This window comes from Nerophis lumbriciformis, linkage group LG18, assembly GCF_033978685.3.
Source record: "Nerophis lumbriciformis linkage group LG18, RoL_Nlum_v2.1, whole genome shotgun sequence".
Taxonomy (NCBI): Eukaryota; Metazoa; Chordata; class Actinopteri; order Syngnathiformes; family Syngnathidae; genus Nerophis; species Nerophis lumbriciformis.
In genome coordinates this window covers 11,458,650-11,480,000 of record NC_084565.2, presented here as the reverse complement: position 1 = coordinate 11,480,000, position 21,351 = coordinate 11,458,650, and the positions used below count along the sequence as shown (strand labels likewise).

General features: G+C 41.5%; 1 protein-coding gene and 1 long non-coding RNA gene across 6 annotated transcripts in view; one reads left to right on the top strand and one right to left on the bottom strand.

Annotated features, from left to right (window-relative positions):
• The window catches only part of ephb2b (eph receptor B2b), a 368,312-nt gene that overhangs the window by 343,093 nt on the left and 3,868 nt on the right, over nucleotides 1-21,351 (top strand). For all 4 annotated transcript variants that reach the window (XM_061977650.2, XM_061977648.2, XM_061977651.2 and 1 more), the window contains exons 12-15: nucleotides 8,484-8,699; nucleotides 10,226-10,375; nucleotides 15,468-15,661; nucleotides 19,489-19,644. In XM_061977650.2, coding sequence (XP_061833634.1) covers nucleotides 8,484-8,699; nucleotides 10,226-10,375; nucleotides 15,468-15,661; nucleotides 19,489-19,644 — 716 coding nt within the window. The remainder of the gene's footprint in view (nucleotides 1-8,483; nucleotides 8,700-10,225; nucleotides 10,376-15,467; nucleotides 15,662-19,488; nucleotides 19,645-21,351) is intronic.
• LOC133617595 (uncharacterized) overlaps nucleotides 19,805-21,351 on the bottom strand; it is a 232,822-nt gene continuing 231,275 nt past the window's right edge. For both annotated transcript variants that reach the window (XR_009817035.1, XR_009817037.1), the window contains exon 4: nucleotides 19,805-19,923. This is a non-coding gene — a long non-coding RNA (uncharacterized lncRNA). The remainder of the gene's footprint in view (nucleotides 19,924-21,351) is intronic.

Below are 21,351 nucleotides of genomic sequence, written 5' to 3'. Positions count from 1 at the left end.
AACAAGAACAACATTAAATTGAGCTACAGCTGTATGAACAATATACGACAAATCATCTCAAACCACAACAAAACAATTGCAAATGAGCCGTCGGCCCCCGGACAGAGCGACTCCAAAACCAACAAAGGCTGTAACTGTCGAAAGAAACCTGATTGCCCTCTCAACGGGGGGTGCTTACAAACATCAGTTGTCTACCAATCTAAGGTAATACGCAAGGACATTAACACATCCGACACATATGTAGGATTAACCGAGGGAGAATTCAAAACCAGATGGAACAATCACAAGGCTTCTTTCAGGAACCAAAACCTGCGGAATACCACAGAACTCAGCAAACACATTTGGGTTCTCAAAGACAATAATGTTGAATATTCAATAACATGGCAAATTCTTGCATCCAGCACACCTTACAATAGTGGTAATAAAAGATGCAACCTATGCTTGAAAGAGAAACTGTTTATTATTTACCGTCCAGACCTGTCATCCCTCAACAAGCGCAGCGAAATTGTAACAGCATGCCGCCACAGACGGAAACACCTCCTAGGTAACACATGAGCCAATCACCACGCCCCTACGCCAGCCTGTACCCACCCACTCTGTGCCCTATATAAACCATGGTATGTGAATGCTCCCATTAAAATCTCCTGATGATTGAGGGTACCCCCCCTCATGAAACAGGCCTGTAGAGATGAAATAGTCTTGTGATTTTTTTTCCCACACATACATATATTGCGCTCTACTACGGTATCGAGCACTATTTTTTGGATAACCTTATTAAGACATATATATATATATATATGTGTATATATATATATATATATATATATATATATATACACATATATATATATTTTATATATATAATATAAATAGTTACTTTGCATGCAGTCAGCTTTCGGCCCCCGGCCAAATATTTGTTATCCCAATGCGGCCCCCCAGTCAAAAAGTTTGGACTCCCCTTTTGTCGTCTCTATAAAGTACACGAGGCCTGCGTCACTCACCTTGTCCACACCTTTGGCGACACAAATCACAACAATGTAAATTGAACACGTAAACATTTGTTCACTTGCGTGTTGAACTGGTGCTGCCTCGCCGCCCATATTGCTGGAATTGGCCCATGGGCCCGAGTTTAGACACCCCTGGCCTAGAATATATGTCCTCATAAATATTACTAGAATATACGTCCTCATAAATATTACTAGAATATATGTCCTCATAAATAATAAGAGTCACACCCAAGTTAATTGGGCATACATGCACGCACCCTTCCCCAGCCAACGCCTTCACCACCGCTTGTTTGCTCCAACTCCCCCTCCCTCTGTTGCGAGTTTATTGTGACTAAATATAACGTGTTTATGTTTGCATTGCAAATTAGTTTTTTTCCCTTGGACTCAGTCTGGACCCCCTCTTGTGGATCCAGCCTTTGACTGATATTTTTTTTTACTCTTCCCCTCTTTCCCAATATCACCTTTTTCTCACCTTTTTTTTAAGGAGCGCCGTAAAAATGGCTGTTCCATCGGCGGTCTCGTCTTGTCTCCCTGTAACGTATGTCTGCTCTTAGTAGGACTGTGCCGAAAATATACTTTTCAGTTCTTACGTGTCTTCTGCATGTTAAGAATTGACAATAAATCATCTTGAATCTTGAATCTTGAATCTTATTCCTTAAGTACTTGCTGTTGGAATGTTGAGGATCTTATTCCATAAGTACTTGCTGTTGGAATGTTGAGGATCTTATTCCATAAGTACTTGCTGTTGGAACGTTGAGGATCTTATTCCATAAGTACTTGCTGTTGGAACGTTGAGGATCTTACAAACACCTGGTGTCGAACTCTGAGATCGGCCCCAGTCCACAAAAACATTTCAACATCACCCCCAAGTTAATTGGGCATACATGCACACACCCGCCCCTTCCCCAACCAACGCCTTCACCACCGCTTGTTTGCTCCAACTCCCCCTCCCTCTGTTGCGAGTTTGTTGTGACTAAATATAACGTGTTTATATATCAGCCTTTGACTGATATATTTTTTACTCTTCCCCCCTTTCCCAATATCACCTTTTTGTCACCTTTTTTTTAAGGAGCGCTGTAAAAATGGCTGTCCGTCGGCGGTCTCGTCTTGTCTCCCTGTAACGTATGTCTGCTCTTAGTGGGACTGTGCCGAAAATATACTTTTCAGTTCTTATGTGTCTTGTGCATGTTAAGAATTGACAATAAATCATCTTGAATCTTGAATCTTATTCCTTAAGTACTTGCTGTTGGAATGTTGAGGATCTTATTCCATAAGTACTTGCTGTTGGAACGTTGAGGATCTTATTCCATAAGTACTTGCTGTTGGAACGTTGAGGATCTTACAAACACCTGGTGTCGAACTCTGAGATCGGCCCCAGTCCACAAAAACATTTCAACATCACACCCAAGTTAATTGGGCATACATGCACGCACCCTTCCCCAACCAACGCCTTCACCACCGCTTGTTTGCTCCAACTCCCCCTCCCTCTGTTGCGAGTTTGTTGTGACTAAATATAACGTGTTTATACATCAGCCTTTGACTGATATATTTTTTACTCTTCCCCCCTTTCCCAATATCACCTTTTTCTCACCTTTTTTTTAAGGAGCGCCGTAAAAATGGCTGTCCCGTCGGCGGTCTCGTCTTGTCTCCCTGTAACGTATGTCTGCTCTTAGTGGGACTGTGCCGAAAATATACTTTTCAGTTCTTATGTGTCTTGTGCATGTTAAGAATTGACAATAAATCATCTTGAATCTTGAATCTTATTCCTTAAGTACTTGCTGTTGGAACGTTGAGGATCTTATTCAATAAGTACTTGCTGTTGGAACGTCCGTGAGGCAACACTCCTGTGAGTGTGCCGTGCGACGCAGCGATTCTGCTACTTTTTGCTAGAATGATCCGGATGGAAGGCAGCAACAATGGCTAATTGCCAGAGAGAAACCATGCATAATGTATGCAGCTTCATGGGCGCCTGCGTGACAGAGTGAGGAGGGCAAGCGTGAGTCGGGTCCAAGGAGCAGCAAAGCGTGAAGCTGAAGTAGGCTACTGGAGCAGCATGCTAACATGGGTTAGCATGGCTGCATAGCAGCATGACCGCCCTCTTCCCCTCTGCAGGCTGCACCTGCATGCACCTCCATGCACCTCCATGCACCTGCATGGAGGTGCACCATTAAAGCCTTTAGGAGTGGGACAGCTGTAACTTAACTGCAACCACTTGTCTTCTTGTGGTGCCTTTTTATGGCAAACCACTTTTTAAGAGCGTGTTCAACTTTGCTGGATTGTGTTTCTGCGGTGAATAATAAAGATAACATGCAGTTATTGCCCTAGGGCAGGGGTCGGCAACCCGCGGCTCCGGAGCCGCATGCGGCTCTTTGAACACTCTGATGCGGCTCAGCTGCATACTTGCCGACCCTCCCGATTTTTCCAGGAGACTTCCGGATTTCAGTGCCTCTCCCGGAAATCTCCCGGGGCAAACATTCTCCGATTTTCACCCGGACAACAATATTGAAGGCGTGCGTGATGGCACTGCCTTTAACGTACCTCTACAACCTGTCGTCGCGTCCGCTTTTACACCATGCTATCAGCGTGCCGGCCCAGTCACATGTTGTATGCGGCCTCTGCTTAAGTGACATACTTGGTCAACAGCCATACAGGTCACACCAAGGGTGGCCGTATAAACAACTTTAACACTGTGACAAATATGCGCCACACTGTGAACCCACACCAAACAAGAATGACAAACACATTTCGGGAGAACATCCGCACCGTAACATATTAGAGGTGACAGAGCTTTCGCCGTTGCTGCTCCCAAGCTCTGGAACGACCTACCCCTGAGTGTTAGACAAGCCTCCTCTCTTCCTGTTTTCAAATCTCTCTTAAAAACATACTTTTATTCCATGGCTTTTAACATTGAGTGATATCCATCCTGCAATGGCGCTCCATAATACACCTGCTGTGAACCTGTTTTTATGTTTTTATGTTTTTATTTATTCTATTTTAATTATTTATTTTTTATCGTGTTCTGTTTGTGTTGTGTTGTGTTTGCTCGGTACTCGTTTTATCTTTTAACCTGTTCATTGTACAGCACTTTGGCTACCCCTGTGGTAAATTTTAAATGTGCTTTATAAATAAAGTTGATTTGATTTGATTTGATGTACAACATATACACAACAGAACAAATACCCAGAATCCCTTGTATCCCTAACTCTTCACCCCCCCCCCCCCCCCCCCCCCCCCCCCCCAACCCCACCCACCACAACCGACGCACAGGGGGGGGGTTGGAAGAGTTAGGGATGCAAGGGATTCTGGGTATTTGTTCTGTAGAGGGCGCTAAAGGCAGTGCCATCACGGCACGCCCTTAATATTGTTGTTGGGGTGAAATTCAGCAGACGTTGGAGAGAATAGTTGCCCTGAAATTCGGGAGTCTCCCGGAAAAATGGGGATGATGCTGTCAAGCGGCATTCATATAAAACTCGCGGGCCGCACTAACAAATACATTTTCATTCAATCATTATAAACAAAGTACTATGTTGCATTTTATGGACATAAGAGATTCCAAAATAAAAACAAATTTAAGAATTTTGAATAATGGCTCCTTATGACCATAAGACATAACTCCACTTTTTGTACATATAAATAAAAATTGTGTTCATAGTTTTGTTGGCCAACAAAAATAAACAGGAGTGATACCTCTCACATCGTATACACAATCTTCACAGCCTGCGTTCAAATCGATGAGATGACAAAACATTTGATACATTTTGCAGTTAAATAAAGGACAAGTGAGCATCCCAGAAAACAAACTAAAGACTTTATAAACAAATTGTGACAACGTTCACGACACATCGCCTGCTGCATGTTTCCTCACCTCATAAACTCTGTCACAGCAGCTGAAGGACGCTGTATTGAGAAAATAAAAGCAACATCAAATAGTTTTCTCTGGCTGTATAGTTGTAGTGTGGGGACAAGTGTCTCCAATATTGTCCACACCTGTCTCCATCTAAAAACAGGGGTGCCCTCTGAAACGCACGTGGAAACTCCACCAAAATGAAGCGAGGGAAAATTAAGTTGAACCAAGCGCTCCGCTCTCTTTACTCTAAGGGGAAATCTCCGTAAATCCGTATAGTTGTGTTTCGCCATGTTTTTTATTATGTTGGATCCACTATGGACTGGACTCTCACACTATTATGTTAGATCCACTATGGACTGGACTCTCACACTATTATGTTAGATCCACTATGGACTGGACTCTCACACTATTATGTTAGATCCACTATGGACTGGACTCTTACTATTATGTTGGATCCACTATGGACTGGACTCTCACTATTATGTTAGATCCACTATGGACTGGATTCTCACTATTATGTTAGATCCACTATGGACTGGACTCTCACACTATTATGTTAGATCCACTATGGACTGGACTCTCACACTATTATGTTAGATCCACTATGGACTGGACTCTTACTATTATGTTGGATCCACTATGGACTGGACTCTCACTATTATGTTAGATCCACTATGGACTGGACTCTTACTATTATGTTAGATCCACTCGACATCCATTGCATTCGTTCTCCCCTAGAGGGGGGGTTACCCAGATATGCGGTCCTCTCCAAGGTTTCTCGTAGTCATTCACATCGACGTCCCACTGGGGTGAGTTTTTCCTTGCCCTTATGTGGGCTCTGTACCGAGGATGTCGTTGTGGCTTGTGCAGCCCTTTGAGACACTTGTGATTTAGGGCTATATAAATAAACATTGATTGATTGATTGATGATATGAAGGTGCGGGCCGCGTGTATGCGGTGTTATTTCACTTTAAATGTCAAAAGAGTTTTGTGGCTCCCATTGTTTTCTTTATTTTGTGAAACGGGTCAAAATGGCTCTTTGAGTGGTAAGGTTGCCGACCCCTGCCCTAAACTCTGCACTTATCTGAACACTCACCACTTTATTAACTTGCTTCACTCTGATAGAATCTGCTGTTTTTAAAATTGTTATTATATTTTTACATTTTCTATTATTGTTTGTTGTCCATCTTCTTCCGCTTATCCGAGGTGGGGTCGCGGGGGCAGCAGCCTAAGCAGGGAAACCCAGACTTCCCTCTCCCCCAGCCACTCAGTCCAGCTCCTCCCGGGGGATCCCGAGGCGTTCCCAGGCCAGCCGAGAGACATACCGTATTTTTCCGAGTATAAGTCGCACCGGAGTATAAGTCGCACCTGCCGAAAATCCATCCATCCATCCATCCATCCATCTTCTTCCGCTTATCCGAGGTCGGGTCGCGGGGGCAGCAGCTTAAGCAGGGAAGCCCAGACTTCCCTCTCTCCAGCCACTTCGTCCAGCTCCTCCCGGGGGATCCCGAGGCGTTCCCAGGCCAGCCGGGAGACATAGTCTTCCCAGCGTGTCCTGGGTCTTCCCCGTGGCCTCCTACCGGTCGGCCGTGCCCGAAACACCTTTCTAGGGAGGCGTTCGGGTGGCATCCTGACCAGATGCCCGAACCACCTCATCTGGCTCCTCTCGATGTGGAGGAGCAGCGGCTTTACTTTGAGCTCCCCCCGAATGACAGAGCTTCTCACCCTATCTCTAAGGGAGAGACCCGCCACCCGGCGGAGGAAACTCATTTCGGCCGCTTGTACCCGTTATCTTGTCCTTTCGGTCATGACCCAAAGCTCATGACCATAGGTGAGGATGGGAACGTAGATCGACCGGTAAATCGAGAGCTTTGCCTTCCGGCTCAGCTCCTTCTTCACCACAACGGATCGATACAGCGTCCCCATTACTGAAGACGCCGCACCGATCCGCCTGTCGATCTCACGATCCACTCTTCCCCCACTCGTGAACAAGACTCCGAGGTACTTGAACTCCTCCAAATGGGGCAAGAGCTCCACCCCAACCTGGAGATGGCACTCCACCCTTTTCCGGGAGAGAACCATGGACTCGGACTTGGAGGTGCTGATTCCCATCCCAGTCGCTTCACACTCGGCTGCGAACCGATCCAGTGAGAGCTGAAGATCTTGGCCGGAGGAAGCCATCAGGACCACATCATCTGCAAAAAGCAGAGACCTAATCCTGCAGCCACCAAACCAGATCCCCTCAACGCCTTGACTGCGCCTAGAAATTCTGTCCATAAAAGTTATGAATAGAATGGGTGACAAAGGGCAGCCTTGGCGGAGTCCAACCCTCACTGGAAACGTGTCCGACTTACTGCCGGCAATGCGGACCAAGCTCTGACACTGATCATACAGGGAGCGGACCGCCAAAATCAGACAGTCCGATACCCCATACTCTCTGAGCACTCCTCACAGGACTTCCCGGGGTACATGGTCGAATGCCTTCTCCAAGTCCACAAAGCACATATAGACTGGTTGGGCAAACTCCCATGCACCCTCAAGGACCCTGCCGAGAATATAGAGCTGGTCCACAGTTCCACGACCAGGACGAAAACCACACTGTTCCTCCTGAATCCGAGGTTCGACTATCCGGCGCAGCCTCCTCTCCAGTACACCTGAATAGACCTGCCGAAAATGCATAGTAAAAAAGGAAAAAAACATATATAAGTTGCACTGGAGCCCAGCCAAACTATGAAAAAAACTGTGACTTATAGTCCGAAAAATACGGTAGTCTTCCCAACGTGTCCTGGGTCTTCCCCGCGGCCTCCTACCGGTTGGACGTGCCCTAAACACCTCCCTAGGGAGGCGTTCGGGTGGCATCCGAACCACCTCATCTGGCTCCTCTCCATCTGTCAGTTTATGCGCTATTTTTGGTTTGCAGACTATTTCTAGTCTCTAGGGCCTTTTTAAGATGGTTAAGTCTGGGGATCAACAACATTAAAATCTCCCGGGGCAACCATTCTCCCGAATTTCTCCCGATTTTTCACCCGGACAACAATATTGAGGGCGTGCCGTGATGGCACTGCCTTTAGCGTCCTCTACAACCTGTCGACGCGTCCACTTTTTCACCATACAAACAGCGTGCCGGCCCGGTCACATGTTATAATAAATGATAAATGGGTTGTACTTGTATAGCGCTTTTCTACCTTCAAGGTACTCAAAGCGCTTTGACACTACTTCCACATTTACCCATTCACACACACATTCACACACTGATGGAGGGAGCTGCCATGCAAGGCGCTAACCAACACCCATCAGGAGCAAGGGTGAAGTGTCTTGCTCAGGACATGACGAGGTTGGTACTAGGTGGGGATTGAACCAGGGACCCTCGGGTTGCGCACGGCCACTCTCCCACTGCGCCACGCCGTCCCCCTATGCGGCTTCTGTATACATACGAAAGTGACTGCAAGACATACTCGGTCAAGAGCCATACAGGTCACACTGAGGGTGACCGTATAAACAACTGTGAACCCACACCAAACAAGAATGACAAACACATTTCGGGAGAACATCCGCACCGTAACACAACATAAACACAACAGAACAAATACCCAGAATCCCTGTGTGTGTGTGTGTGTGTGTCTTCCCAGCAAAACGACGGTCAGTTCACGGTCATCCAGCTGGTGGGGATGCTGCGTGGCATCGCCTCGGGCATGAAGTACCTGGCTGACATGAACTACGTGCACCGCGACCTCGCCGCCCGCAACATCCTGGTCAACAGCAACCTGGTGTGTAAAGTGTCTGACTTTGGCCTCTCGCGCTTCCTGGAGGACGACACCTCCGACCCCACCTACACCAGCGCCCTGGTGAGGACCTGTCCACCATCTTTAAGTACCACCTCAATGACATCATTAAATACAGTAGTGTAGTAGACCTAAGTATTCATTAAGTACCACCTCAATGACATCATTAAATACAGTAGTGCAGTAGACCTAAGTATTCATTAAGTACCACCATAATGACAACATTAAATACAGTAGTGTTGTAGGCCTAAGTATTCATTAAGTACCACCATAATGACATCATTAAATACAGTAGTGTAGTAGACCTAAGTATTCATTAAGTACCACCATAATGACAACATTAAATACAGTAGTGTAGTAGGCCTAAGTATTCATTAAGTACCACCATAATGACAACATTAATTACAGTAGTGTAGTAGACTTAAGTATTCATTAAGTACCACCATAATGACAACATTAAATACAGTAGTGTAGTAGACCTAAGTATTCATTAAGTACCACCATAATGACAACATTGAATACAGTAGTGTAGTAGACCTAAGTATTCATTAAGTACCACCATAATGACAACATTAAATACAGTAGTGTAGTAGACCTAAATATTCATTAAGTACCACTATAATGACAACATTAAATACAGTAGTGTAGTAGACCTAAGTATTCATTAAGTACCACAACAATTTTTTGATACCGGTACTGATACCAACATGTATTTCAATACTTTTCTAAATAAAGGGGACCACAAAAAATTCCATTATTGTCTTTATTGTAACAACAAATGTTAGTGTAGATGAAACATATGTTTATTATTGTTATTTAGTCCTTAAATAAAATGTTGAACATACTAGACAACTTGTCTTTTAGTAGTAAGTAAACAAACAAAGTCTCCTAATTAGTCGTATGCAGTAACATATTGTGTCATTTTTAAACCTATTATTTTGTACACATTATGAGGGACAAACTGTAAAAAATTGATTATTAATCTACTTGTTCATTTACTGTTAATATCTGCTTATTTTCTCTTTCAACATGTTCTATCTACACTTCTGTTAAAATGTAATAATCACTTATTCTTCTCTTCTTTGATACTTGACATTAGTTTTGAAGTAAACGTGTCAGCATATTAGCTAGTGCTAAAGACGCTAGCTTGGTTAGCATGTACAAATATGCATGCAAACACTCCTACAGACATCACACATGGGACGCTTTAGTAAGTATGAATAGTTTTAGTTGTATTGTAAAACTTACAGATGTTGCTTGGAGTGAGGGAGTGAGTAGAACCTCTATGGACGGATAGAAGGCTGAACGGCACTTCTACTTCCTGTTGAAAGCTCAGTCTAAACAGAAGGGTGCTCTGTGCAAACTTACCAAAAGATGGCGCCTCAACACAAATAACGACACACATTTTCAGTGTCTTTGCTCGTCAGCAAAGAAAAATCCATAAATGAAAAATGAGCGTTTTTATAGGCCGCAGGCTTCAAAGCGTAGGGAAAAAGTAGCTTTTCCTGCACCCAGGTATTTGCTCATGTCCACCTTTCACTTCATCATCATCATCATCACTGAGCTGCGTCCTTTTGCCCCCCCCGCAGGGCGGCAAGATCCCCATCCGCTGGACCGCACCCGAGGCCATCCAGTACAGGAAGTTCACCTCGGCGAGCGACGTGTGGAGCTACGGCATCGTCATGTGGGAAGTCATGTCGTACGGGGAGAGGCCCTACTGGGACATGACCAACCAAGACGTGCGTACTGAGCTCACACACACAAACACCTCCCAGGTGGAATCATCACATACCATAGCAGTAGTGATGGGTCCGGCAACACCGATGCATCGGCGCATGCGTCGAGCTCATAGAGCAAAACCCTGTGCCGGTGCGCGTACCGCTTTTAGAAAGTCACGTGACCGATCATGAGCTGTTTTGGTCACGTGACCGATACGCGAACTGTGTCGCACTGACGCCTCCTCTGTGCCCTGTGAGCGGGTCTTTTCTACAGCCGGAGAAATAATAACTAAGAAGAGAAATCGTCTAAAATGTAATACGTCGGAAAAACTTTTTTTTTTAAATAAAAATGTGTAAAAAAATAAAATAAAAAAAATTCCCAGTCCACAATCATCCACAACACGTTCTCTTAGATTTCCATGTTATGATACATGTTCACATTATTTATTGACTGTATCTAAAAAAGATACAAATATATTTTTATTTAAATGAAGATATGAAATAATCCTAAATGAAATACAATGACTTGGTTTATATTATTGTATATACTAGGGCAGGGGTCACCAACGCGGTGCCCGCGGTCACCAGGTAGCCCGTAAGGACCAGATGAGTCGCCCGCTGGCCTGTTCTAAAAATAGCTCAAAGAGCAGCACTTACCAGTGCCTCTATTTTTTAAATTGTATTTATTTACTAGCAAGCTGGTCTCGCTTTGCTCGACATTTTTAATTCTAAAAGAGACAAAACTCAAATAGAATTTGAAAATCCAAGAAAATATTTTAAAGACTTGGTCTTCACTTGGAATAAGCGGTAGAAAATGGATGGATGGATGGGTCTTCACTTGTTGAAATAAATTCATTTATTTTTTACTTTGCTTCTTATTACTTTTAGAAATACCATTTTAGAGAAAAAATACAACCTTAAAAATGGTTTTAGGATTTTGAAACAAATATACCTTTTTACCTTTTAAATTTATTCCTCTTCTTTCCTGACAATTTAAATCAATGTTCAAGTAATTTTTTTAAAAATTATTATTGTAAAGAATAATAAATATTTTAGCTTCTGTTTTTTCGACGAAGAATATTTGTGAAATATTTCTTCAAACTTACTATGATTACAATTCAAAAAAATTATTCTGGCAAATCTCGAAAATCTGTAGAATCAAATTTTAAATCTTATTTCAAAGTATTTTGAATTTCTTTTAAAATTTTTGTTCTGGAAAATCTAGAAGAAATACTGATTTGTCCTTGTTAGAAATATAGCTTGGTCCAATTTGTTAAATATTCTAACAAAGTGCAGATTGGATTTTAACCCATTTAAAACATGTCATCAAAATTCTAAAATGTATCTTAATCAGGAAAAATTACTAATGATGTTCCATAAATTCTTTTTTTATTTTTTTCAAAAAGATACAAATAATCTAGTTCTTCTCTTCTTTTTGTCGGTTGAATTTTGAATTTTAAAGAGTCGAAATTGAAGATAAGCTATGTTTCTTTTCGTGTTTTCTCCTCTTTTAAACCGTTCAATTAAGTGTTTTTGTCATCATTTATTCTCTACAAAAAACCTTCCGTAAAAGGAAAAAAAAATGTACGACGGAATGACAGACAGAAATACCCTTTTTTTTTTATATATATACATTTATTTATTTAGCTATTCTTGTTTAAATCACACTTACGTGTAACTTACAAATGACAATATATTTATTTATTTAAGTGTGTATCAAACTGGTAGCCCTTCGCATTACTCAGTACCCAAGAAGTAGTTTTTGGTTTCAAAAAGGTTGGTGACCCCTGTACTAGGGCATAAAATCAGTGTCAGTTGAGTCGGTCCATAGGTTGCCTGTAGGGATTTTTAATGTCCAGCAGATGTCAGTATTTAGTGACACAGTATCGACACAGTATCAATACAGTTTTGCAATGTGTCGAAACGCTTCATGACGCCTCATCAACCCATCACTACATAGCAGGATGGCGGCTCATGCTTTCTGCTCGCCGCTCTCACGCCATCTGATGCTTTCTGCTCCTGACTGGAGCCTCTCATCATCTCCCTCTGGCTGTGGAGGGCAGGCCAGAAGAATACTTTGAAATTGAAAGTGAGACCACTAATGTGCTAAGAGGGAGCGTTATCTTATTAGCAGCTGCAGATAGGACCTCTGCTCCATCGAGGTCTTTATTCTGGAGCCCCTTGAATGAGATTAATCGTCTTTAATGAGAGCCCGTAATGAACAGGGAGAATTGTGCCTTCCGCTCGCTAGTCTCCTTGGGCTCGCTTAACCAAGCAGCATCCCAGCGTGCCCCCAATCAACAACAACATCACCTCGCCGTTTACCTCGTCCTACAAACAATCCCTAACCATCAGCGTTAGGGCTTTTAGGGTATTGTGTCTAGAATTTTGAGGTTTAAAATGAATTTATTCCATTTCACACTGCCATTGTAGAGTATTGTATGTAGAATTTTGAGGACAGAAATGAATTTATTCCATTTCACATTGTCATTATAGGATATTGTGCGTAGAATTTTGAGGTTTAAAATGAATTTATTCCATTTCACATTGTCACTATAGTGTATTGTGTGTAGAATTTTTAAGACAATTTTTTTTATTCCATTTTACATTGGCATAGGGCAGGGGTCGGCAACCTTTACCAGTCAAAGAGCCATTTTGACCAGTTTTGCAAATTATAGAAAACAATGGAAGCCGCAAATTTTTTTTGAAATAAAACTGCATACAAAGTTTTCTTTTTGCTTTGTGCTATGTATAAACCAGGGGTCTCAGACACGCTGCCCACTCCTTTTTATGGAATTTGAAAGCTGGTGCGGCACGCGGGTTTTAAATGAATGGCGCTTGTCAGTGTCATGCGTGCCATGATGGTACAGCTAACAGCACCCACTACAACCAGCGTGCCTGATCAGCCACACGTTGTATGGTGTTTCCGCTTGCTCACGTAGGTGACAGCAATGCATACTTGGTCAACAACCACACAAGTTACACTGACGGAGGCGGTATAAAAAAAACTATAACACTCTTACTAATAATGCGCCACACTGTGAACCCACACCAAACAAGAATGAAAAACACATTTCGGGAGAACATCTGCACAGTAACACAACATAAACACAACAGGACAAATACCCAGAATCCCATGCAGCCCTAACTCTTCCGGGATACATTATACACCCCCGCTACCAAACCCCGCCCACCTCAACCGACGCACAGAGGGGGGGGGGTTGATGTGTGAGGGAGCAGGGTTGGGGTGGGGGCGGGGTTTGGTGGTAGCAGGGGTGTATAATGTAGACCGGAAGAGTCAGGGCTGCATGGGATTCTGGGTATTTGTTCTGTTGTGTTTACGTTGTGTTAAGGTGCAGATGTTCTCCCAAAATGTGTTTGTCATTCTTGTTTGGTTTTGGTTCAAAGTGTGGCGCATTATTAGTAAGAGTGTTAAAGTTGTTTTATATGACCACCGTCAGTGTAACCTGTGTGGCTGTTGACCAAGTATGCCTTGCTGTCACGTACGTGTGCAAGCCACAGATGTATATTGTATAACAAGTGTTGGGCTGGCACGTTTGAGATTGTAGAGAGCGCCAAATGTTGTACCATCATGGCATGCCCTTATTATAGCTGTAAGGGTGAAAATCGGTGAATATTTATCCCGGGAGTTTTCTGCGAGAGGCATTGAAATCCGGAAGTCTCACGGGAAAATTGGGGGGTTCAGCAAGTAAGCTGCTGAGCCGCATCAGCCGCGGGTTGCCGACCCTTGGCATAGGGTATTGTGTGTAGAATTTTGAGGACAGAAATGAATTTATTCCATTTCACATTGTCATTATAGTGTGTAGAATTTTGAGGACAGAAAATAATTTATTCCATTTAACATTGTCATTATAGGGTATTGTCTGTAGAATTTTGAGTACATAAATGAATTTATTCGATTTCACATTGTCATTATAGGGTATTGTGTGTAGAATTTTGAGGACAGAAATGAATTTATTCCATTTCACATTGTCATTATATTGTGTGTAGAATTTTGAGGACAGAAAAGAATTTATTCCATTTCACATTGTCATTATAGGGTATTGTGTGGAGAATTTTGAGGTTTAAAATTAATTTATTCCATTTCACATTGTCATTATAGGGTATTGTGTGTAGAATTTTTAAGACGTTTTTTTTAAATTCCATTTCACATTATCATAGGGTATTGTGTGTAAAATTTTGAGGACAGAAACTAATTTGTTCCATTTCACATTGTCATTATAGGGTATTGTGTGAAGAGGCCAAAAAATGTTGATTGGCACATCTCAATTTTAAAACCGTGCTACTCCGCCTTCAGTCTTGATTGCGAGAGCTAATTGATTTTATTTACATCTTCTCCTCCCATCATGGTTTTGATAATCAGCATATATTCTGCATGCTTATGAAGACAGACATGCTAAATTAATATACAATACATATTACATATTGCATTGTGTATAAGCACAATAAATATTACATATTGCATTGTTTATAAGCAAAACAAATATTACATATTGCACCGTGCATAAGCAAAATAAATATTACATATTGCATCATGTATAAGCAAAATAAATATTACATAATGTATCGTGTATAAGCAAAATAAATATTACATATTGCATCATGTATAAGCAAAATAAATATTACATATTGCATTGTGTATAAGCAAAATAAATATTACATATTGCATCATGTATAAGCAAAATAAATATTACATATTGCATCGTGTATAAGAAAAATAAATATTACATATTGCATCGTGTATAAGCAACATCACAATTTCAACGCCCGCATTCACCGCCGTGGCCTCTGCGCTGCTCCTCGCCACACGGTCAGAGACAGGAACAGACCCAACAAAGCAACCAAGAGAGCCGACTACTTCCTAGGCTGCCCACTAGCCTACGGCCATTGTTTGGTTTGCGCGGATGAGCGAGAATCCGTCCAGGCGGACCAAAGTGTCCGATACATTCAGCTCTGTGAAGCTGCTCAACATTAGCTTGTCTCTTCTTCTGGTCTCTCTACCTTCAGTAGATCAGACCAGACTCAAGCTGCTTCTCTTCATCAAGTACACAGCTGTGGGTCTTCCTGAGTCCAGGTGTGCTTCCCCCTGCAGGTCATCAACGCCATCGAGCAGGACTACCGGCTGCCTCCGCCCATGGACTGTCCCAGTGCCCTGCACCAGCTCATGTTGGACTGCTGGCAGAAGGACCGCAACAACCGGCCCAAGTTCAGCCAGATCGTCAACAACCTGGACAAGATGATACGCAACCCCAACACCTTGAAGGCCATGACTCCGCTATCGTCAGGGTGAGTCGGGCGCCTGGGGATTGAAGTCTTGGACTTGTACAGTTCAGCTTTGAAAGCACGAAGGCAGGGCTGTCCAAAATGATGCTGCTATTGTGTCGCCATCTAGTGGACAACGCGAGTAATTCAGGTCATGGAATATGACCCAATGCAAACAACCTTCCCTAGTCATGATGCAAAACAAAAACAAACAAAAAAAAAAAACACACATGGTCAGACATAACACAATCTGCTCACTGAACTTTGTGAATATCATATATATATATATATATATATATATATATATATATATATGTATATATATATATATATATATATCAGTGACGTGCGGTGAGGTTGATGGCTGGTGAGGCACTGACTTCATCACAGTCAGATTTACAAACATATGAACCCTAAAGAGTATCTTATTCACCATTTGATTGGCAGCAGTTAACGGGTTATGTTTAAAAGCTCATACCAGCATTCTTCCCTGCTTGGCACTCAGCATCAAGGGTTGGAATTGGGGGTTAAATCACCAACAATTATTCCCGGGCGTGGCGCCGCTGCTGCCCACTGCTCCCCTCACCTCCCAGGGGGTGAACAAGGGGATGGGTCAAATGCAGAGGACATATTTCACCACACCTAGTGTGTGTGTGACAATCATTGGTACTTTAACTTAACTTTAACTTTACACATACAAATTGTAGCACACAAAAAAGCACATTTAATAAAAAAACGTTATTATGGTCTTACCTTTACTTATAAATGAAGTCCATGCGCCACTGTTGTGCTGGATTAATGAACCCGCTGATGGGAGTGTTATATCAACTAAAGCCCTCACTTCAACTTTCCACGTGCAAGATTGAATCTATTTAAAAAAGTGTAACCGAGGGTTTATAAATGTCGCCTATACTGTATGAAACTACAAAATAACAAACACGGAGGCTCCAGTTTACACGAGGACCACTTTATTTACCTTCTTTCAAAAACTTCCACTCCACTCCAACGTGTCAAAATTCCGCTCTTAGCGCCTTCAAAATAAGAGCTCAAGGCATATACTGTATAACAGCGCATAACAGGAACTTAACATCACAAAGAGGAAAGCCCATAAAAATAGGTTACAAAAGTTATTTAATAAGAAGCCAAAAAGTGCAAAAACAATAATGTTCGTGTTGGAGGAGTTGTGAATTAGGTACACCTGCAGTCTGCAGGTGTACCTAATGTTGTGGCCCTGCAGTCATTCACAACTCCTCCAACACCAACATTATTGTTTTTGCACTTTTTGGCTTCTTATGAAATAACTTTGTTAAATAGATTCAATCTTGCACGTGGAAAGTTTAAGTGTGGGCTTTAGTTGATATAACACTCCCGTCAAAAAATGTTTCAAGGTAATTTTTTTTTTCAAGATTAAAAATGATTTTCAAGATAAAAAATGATTTTCAAGTTAAAAAACAATTTTCAAGATAAAAAATATTTTTCAAGGAAAGAAAATGATTTTCAAGGTAAATACATTTTTTCAAGGCAACATTTTTTATTCAAGGTTAAAAAAGATTTTCAAGGTAAAAAATGATTTTCAAGGTAAAAAATGATTTTCAAGGTAATTTTTTTTTTCAAGGTAACATTTTTTTTCAAGGTAAAAAATGATTTTCAAGGTAAAAAATGATTTTCAAGGTAAAAAAAATTTTTCAAGGTAATTTTTTTTTTTCAAGTTTAAAAATGATTTTCAAGGTAAAAAATGATTTTCAAGGTAAAAAACAATTTTAAGGTAAAAAAAATTTTAAGGTAAAATTTTTTTTTCAAGGTAAACATTTTTTTTCAAGGTAAAAAATTATTTTCAAGGTAAAAAATTATTTTCAAGGTAAAAAATTATTTTCAAGGTTAAAAATGATTTTCAAGGTAAAAAATGATTTTCAAGGTAAAAAATATTTCTCAAGGTAAAAAATGATTTTCAAGGTAAAAAAAAATTTTCAAGGTAAAATGTTTTATCAAGGTTAAAAATGATTTTCAAGGTAAAAAATTATTTTCAAGGTAAAAAATTATTTTCAAGGTAAAAAATTATTTTCAAGGTAACATTTTTTTCAATGTAAAAAATGATTTTCAAGGTAAAAAATGATTTCAAGGTAAAAACATTTTTCAAGGTAAAAAAAATGTTTCAAGGTAACATTTTTTTTTCAAGGTTAAAAATGATTTTGAAGGTTAAAAATGATTTTGAAGGTAAAAAATTATTTTGAAGGTAAAAAATTATTTTAATGTAAAAAAAACTTTTCAAGGTAAAATTGTTTTTTCAATGTAAAAAATGATTTTCAAGGTAAAAAATGATTTTCAAGGTTAAAAAAAAGAAATTTCAAGGTAAAAAAAATGTTATGGGTAATAAAAATTTTTCAAGGTAACATTTTTTTTTCAAGGTTAAAAATGATTTTCAAGGTCCATTAGGCGAGCCTCAGCCAGTGCGTCTTTTGCAGCCGTTTTATGATCGCTCAGCACAAGAAATACGTTACACACATACAGTTGTTGACAAAATACACTGTACATTATATACCTCAGCTAACTAAACTATGGAAATGTATAATATAATTCATATAGCAATACGGTCTCACTTCACAGCAGGCCAGCAGTTAGCCGAGTCCGGAATCCATGTTGAGGCACTGAGTGACGTGCCTCAACTGGCTGCTGTTCACCGCACCGTCTCTTCTCAGTATTTGAACGGCAAATGTGAAAATTCAGCGATTTTGAATAAAAATAATCTAAAACTGGTGAAGTTAAATGGAAAATAACTTTATAGTATAATCACTGGGAGACCAAATCCCCAGGGCGAGCCACACCCGACTATTTGCTTACTCGTCAGTGAAGCAGCCCGTCACGGTAATCTATCTTTATCGTATTATTCAAACGGACTCTAACCCAAGAATATAACATACGAAAGGACTTGAACCTCCATCTTTATCGTATTATTCAAACGGACTCTAACCCAAGAATATAACATACGAAAGGACTTGAACCTCCATCTTTATCGTATTATTCAAACGGACTCTAACCCAAGAATATAACATACGAAAGGACTTGAACCTCCAACCATTCTAGTCACAGGTGAAAGATTTAAGACGCAATGACATGAGTTGGCCACCATATGCAATGACGGACAAGGCAAAATGCAACCAATCTATCAAAATGTCCACCCTGTGTCTGGGGTACAAACAGTGTTTGACTTACATACTTCAAGACAGACTCCTAAAGCAGATTTTAGAAAAAGGCTCTGCTTACCTTGTTTTATGTTTGGCCAACAATTGAGTCTGTCCAGAAGAGTGCAAGAGGTGTCCAATTCTCAGCGTGTCGCCCGGACGAGCCCCCAAATTGTTGCGTTTTGGACCAGTTGTTCCTCCCAGGGAATTCAAGTCACAATTCGCTCCCAAGTTCTTTCCGACACTTAAAGCTGAGTTGAAAAACCACCAGAGACAGAATAGGTATTTTGTTGTATATTCTCAAAGCTTTGCCAATATACATTGATTGAGACCAGTCTAACCATAGAACATTCTATTGCGCCTCCCAAAATGGTCTGTCTTCCCGATCCCACCACCCTCTCTCTCGTCCTATCTCTGTAGACAAAACAAATGCTCGTCAAAACACATTCCAAAGAACTCAAGGGCAACACACACAGTATACTTGCTGACAGAGCATCAAGAGAAGAAATGGAAAACACGAGCTGTTTTCAAATATGACAAAGAAATGGAAGAAGTACAACTTAAATTAGGATATATGTAAATATCTGCCTCCGACAATATATATATATAACGTGAGAGCCGTGGCCCTCCATCATGGTCGGCCCTAACGTCCTGCCTATGCTTCCTCCTCAGCGTACACCTGCCTCTGCTGGACCGCAGCGTCCCGGACTTTTCCAGCTTCAGCACGGTGGACGAATGGCTGGACGCCATCAAGATGGGCCAGTACAAGGACAACTTTGCCAACTCCGACTTCAACACATTCGACGTGGTGTCGCAGATGACCATGGAGTAAGTGGGCTCTTCTTCACCTTGTATTTAGGCTGAGAGCCTGTGGCCCTTCACTACTTTGTCCTCGCTGAAGAAGTTGACATGTGTGTTGCATTCAAGTTCATGATGACCTCAGTTCAGAGCAAATATTAGGGACAGCTGCACAATAAATGAGACCTGATCAGGATGAGAATCATTTTAATAGCCAAGTTTTGGTGGTAGTTGCTGTGTCATGTGGGGGTCCACAAACTATGCATCTGGCCCGCCAAGCGTCCACAATCCGGCCCTCGGGGGGACATCCTGAGTTTAAAAAAAAAAGGATTTAATTAATTATTAGTATTATTATTATTATTATTAAAATCTGTCCTGTCCAGCCACTCAGACAAATCATCATGTAGACGTAGATGATCTAGATCTGCTCTACACATTTACTCTAGAACAGAGAAGTGTGGGATACTTCTCTTGCTGACTTATTTGTATTTGACTTGATTAAATGTTTGGTGCAGCAGGATGAAGAAAGAAGGAAAACAATTTTAGAAAAAAAAGTTTTGTGTATATATACCGTGTTTTTCGGAGTATAAGTCGCACCGGAGTATAAGTCGCACCTGCCAAAAATGCATAATAAAGAAGGAAAAAACCATATATAAGTCGCTCTGGAGCCCGGCCAAACTATGAAAAAAACTGTGACCAATAGTCTGAAAAATACGGTACACATATATATATATATATATATATATATATATATATATATATATATATATATATATATATATATATATATATATATATATATATATATATATATATATATGTATATATATGTGTGGGGAAAAAAATCACAAGACTACTTCATCTCTGGAGATGAAGTAGTCTTGTGATTTTTTTTTCCCACACATACATATATTGCGCTCTACTACGGTATCGAGCACTATTTTTTGGATAACCTTATTAAGACATATATATATATATATATATATACACAAAACGTTTTATATACACATATATATATATATATACATATATATATATATCCATACATCCATCTTCTTCCGCTTATCCGAGGCCGGGTCGCGGGGGCAGCAGCCTAAGCAGGGAAGCCCAGACTTCCCTCTCCCCAGCCACTTCGTCCAGCTCTTCCCGGGGGATCCCGAGGCGTTCCCAGGCCAGCCAGGAGACATAGTCTTCCCAACGTGTCCTGGGTCTTCCCCGTGGCCTCCTACCGGTCGGACGTGCCCTAAACACCTCCCGAGGGAGGCGATCGGGTGGCATCCTGACCAGATGCCCGAACCACCTCATCTGGCTCCTCTCGATGTGGAGGAGCAGCGGCTTTACTTTGAGCTCCCCGCGGATGACAGAGCTTCTCACCCTATCTCTAAGGGAGAGCCCCGCCACCCGGCGGAGGAAACTCATTTCGGCCGCTTGTACCCGTGATCTTGTCCTTTCGGTCATAACCCAAAGCTCATGACCATAGGTGAGGATGGGAACGTAGATCGACCGGTAAATTGAGAGCTTTGCCTTCCGGCTCAGCTCCTTCTTCACCACAACGGATCGATACAGCGTCCGCATTACTGAAGACGCCGCACCGATCCGCCTGTCGATCTCACGATCCACTCTTCCCTCACTCGTGAACAAGACTCCGAGGTACTTGAACTCCTCCACTTGGGGCAGGGTCTCCTCCCTAACCCGGAGATGGCACTCCACCCTTTTCCGGGGGAGAACCATGGACTC